The sequence below is a fragment of the Saccoglossus kowalevskii genome, chromosome 18 (genome assembly GCF_978046115.1).
Source record: "Saccoglossus kowalevskii chromosome 18, keSacKowa6.1, whole genome shotgun sequence".
Classification (NCBI taxonomy): domain Eukaryota; kingdom Metazoa; phylum Hemichordata; class Enteropneusta; family Harrimaniidae; genus Saccoglossus; species Saccoglossus kowalevskii.
The window spans coordinates 15486691-15490314 of record NC_140658.1 but is presented as its reverse complement, the minus strand read 5'-3'; the positions used below and the strand labels follow the sequence as shown (position 1 = coordinate 15490314).

General features: G+C 37.1%; 1 protein-coding gene across 1 annotated transcript; it reads right to left on the bottom strand.

The window, feature by feature from the left end:
* Positions 1-2026: 2026 nt before the first annotated feature.
* Positions 2027-3624, bottom strand: LOC146731616 (uncharacterized). Its single transcript, XM_085493396.1, has 3 exons — positions 3489-3624; positions 2505-2771; positions 2027-2376 (listed from the first exon to the last, which is right to left on the bottom strand). The coding sequence occupies exons 2-3, from the start codon at positions 2584-2586 to the stop codon at positions 2048-2050; spliced, it is 411 nt and encodes a 136-aa protein (XP_085349522.1). The 5' UTR covers positions 2587-2771; positions 3489-3624; the 3' UTR covers positions 2027-2047.

Below are 3624 nucleotides of genomic sequence, written 5' to 3'. Positions count from 1 at the left end.
ACCAGAAGCATCAGAAAGTGTGGATGGTAACCATCTTATGGATGTTGATGGCGCTGATGCGTCGCCAATTACTCCATCTGACGGCCCAACTATGCAAACGGACGCTTCAGGAAGTATTAATAGTGGTCATCGTACGAGTATTGGAGATTTCTCATTCAATATCAAGGACTCAATTGACGCTCAACCGAATGTACTCGAAAATACACTGGAAGATGACGCACTCCCGAACTTGCCGCCTCAGGTCGGGGAAGTAGACGTTACGTATGATCACAGTCCCTCTATCACCGGTCTAGAAACGGCCGCTGTCCTATTGTCCTATTGCGCGTAGCGGGTAAATAAACCATTGACACCTATACGTAATCCGCAGTTGACGCAACTTGTCAGGGGTCATCTTCAAGTTGACCCGCATATCATTACCATTAATGATTTACCCGACATGCTTTGCGAAAAAAAATTGTGCGGTTGCGCAGAAGTTTTCAGAACCAGAATCAAAACATTGGAAGTCGATTTTTGAGCAGCATGTCGTGGAAGTACGGAAATGATTTTGTTGGCTTCGAGGACGAAGATATCGAATGGGATTTTGTGATGGGACAGGAAGACTTTTTCCCCTCTAATGCTGCCGATGTTCCAGACGATATGAAAGTACATGTACGCGAATCTGCTAAACGGAGAAATTTCGTCTACGTCTGCCCGACTTGCGACAAGCAGTACAAAAGTTTAAGTGGCTTCAAGGGGCACATGAAAAATGTTCATGATACAAACGTCAAAGGTATGTCCGTTACTATTGCTGTATGATCGAGGGGAATTAGTAAATGTTTGGTCTAAATGTTGTTCGAATTTTTTTTCATATTTTTAGCACAGTTGCATCAGGCAGCTGGTTGCATCTCCAACGATTATTAGTTGTCTGAGATTGCATGTACTTCCGTTTCACGGCGCTCCTGTGACAATATCTTGGGCAAGGAGGAGGCAATAAATTTGAGTACAATAATTATACGAAAAAGAGCCTATTGCTTTTTATTTGGGTCGGCAGACTCGCCGTGTATGAATCAAACTGGGCAGACACGATAACATGAAGTCGACATCACTACCAACTTGTCGCCTCTTGTGAAAGTGTGAATGAGTATTGTTGACCGAAAATCCTCACGATGTCTTGACGAATATGAAAATATGAATGATTTATTATGAATATATTTATTTATAAGTTTTAGTTTCTATCTATGGTAATCTGTATACTTCATGGTTATATTACATTGTTTTCAGTTCCTGAACACTAGCAAACTGGCAATATACAATCTGTGAAAAGAAGGTCCAGTGAAGAACACAGCAGATCAGGTAGACATTTTTTTTATTACAGGTTTAATCTCCATAGAGCCACGTTATAATTTTTTTTAAGATAGGCTCAAAGAATTTTTTTGTGGGCCTGATTATTTTTTTTAGATAAGCTTAATAAATATTTTTTTCAACTCAAATGTACTGAATATGAATTATTACTAGCCATCTAGTATCCATGAAGGAAGAGCATTGTAATATCCTAAAATAAAAATATAGTAATTTAAAAAATGCAATTACCATGTGCAATAATTAAGTTTTTCCGTTTCAGGTTTTACCAGACCCAGCAGTGTATAACAAATTGTTGTTGCAAAGGCCTTACACCACAAGATGGTTTGGCATGCTTTTTTTAATATGTGGGTAGACAGAAAAACCACAGATGACATAATTAATGTATTTATGGATTTTCGGCCCAGTGACACAGATATAGATGAACTGTTCAGAACATGCATTTTTAACTTTGCAGTGTTGGCAAGAACCCGAAGGGACACCATGGACTACCAGTCTGAAACAGTTGAAGCAGCAAGCACAAGTGAACTAAGTATTGAGGAAGAGCAGGCACTCAGATATTTTGCTGATTACATTCCCTACAACTTAAAGAAAATGGCAATGAAAGCACAAAAGCAAAATTAATTAAAATTTGTATTTATTTATAACTTATTTACATCTAACAATAAATACAAAAAACAGCAATATATTAGTATATCTTGTTTTTTTACTATTTTACATTGTTTTCAAAAACAGAAATACTAACACTTCTGTTTGGAAAGAGAAGAGGAGGAGTATCATCTACTATATGCTGTAAGGGCCTTCTCTTGTGTCTCCCTGTATTGCCTGTGATGCACTGCATGTGATAAGATTTTTGAAGTCTGATGACATTCTCTTGATACCCAAAAGCCATAACTGTTGGGTGGTTATTTGCTCCTCCTCCTCTGTGCCGATGCTTACTGAAGTGGGCTTGTAGTGGGTCTTGACGGAACCTCTCACTCAATATAAAATCCACTCCATGGTTTAGTAGGTATTTAGATACTTCTACAAAAGAATGCACTGGGAAAAACAAAACAAAAATAACTCGTAAGATAAATTTTAAATTACTAGCATATTACCAATTTCTGGAAAACTTTACAGTGAATAACAATTTCACATAAAATAAAAATAAGTGCGACTCAACTCACCAGTCATTTTCAATTCATCAACCGTTTGTTTACTAAGACACATAGCATTTCCAGCACTTTGAGAATATAATAACTTCCACATTTAATTCTTACATGTTGCATTGTAGCATCATTAGCAATGGTAACATGCGATTGTGAAAAGTCATCACATTCACTGGACTTTTTTTTCAAATTGCTTGTAGTAACTCTTGGGCCTCCGAAAACTGTTCTTCTTACGAGGCATGGTTGTTAAGAGCTTGTATGGCTTCAACAGCTGCACGTTCTCGTCTGACAATATAAAAATAAAATAAAAATGTAAACAAAGATATTTCACCGAATATAACGAAACAGCAGATACCCAAATATACCTTAACCCCACAACTCATTTGTTAATCTTCATAACAACCAGTATTGGGTATTATTATCTACACCGGATTTGTATTATTCTCAAAAAAGGAACCGAAACGAGAAACTCTCGTTGATGTATTTACGCACAGTTCGGTATCTAAAATGGCGTCGAGTTGAACCACGAGTTTCGAAAAACACACACAGAAAATCTATTTTTCGGGACACAAAAAAAATGTTGGCAGCACAGAACATCTTTTACCGTGAATGGCACCTTCAACAGCACATAAAATAGTGAATTTAGTGATCATAACGTAAGAATATCTGATTTAAAAAACACGACCCATTATCGCAACAATCGACTATTCTCAGGATGTTTGGTCGTATGTGAATAACCAAGATCACACAGTTTTCAAGAATTCGACAAAAAATAATACGATATAAACACTCCCACTCGAAGCAAATACACTTCCACCCGCCAAAACGATGCGAGTTGAAGATTTTGCTAGCATATCAAGCGAGAAAAGGGAACCGAAAAACTACCGACATGTTTTGAGCGATGAACTTTTTGACAAAATGGAGGTCAGAAAATCGAGGTCAAATTTTCAAGATCGAAAAAACTACGAAATATTCGAAATGAAAGAATGGATAATAACTCACCTGTTAACTAATGGTATTTCGCTTCGGTAATAACAAAAAGTTGTTAAATATATGAAATTTTACAGCTAAGAGCAAGGAATAAAATACGGAGCCCTCGATCATACGTTGTCCAAAATGGAAAGCGACGCTATACTGT

Coding starts and splice junctions, on each gene's coding strand:
- LOC146731616 (XM_085493396.1), bottom strand. CDS start 2,586: ATGTGGAAGTTATTATATTCTCAAAGTGCTGGAAATGCTATGTGTCTT. Junction 2,377..2,504: donor TGATGAATTGAAAATGACTG/GTGAGTTGAGTC, acceptor TGTTTTTCCCAG/TGCATTCTTTTGTAGAAGTA.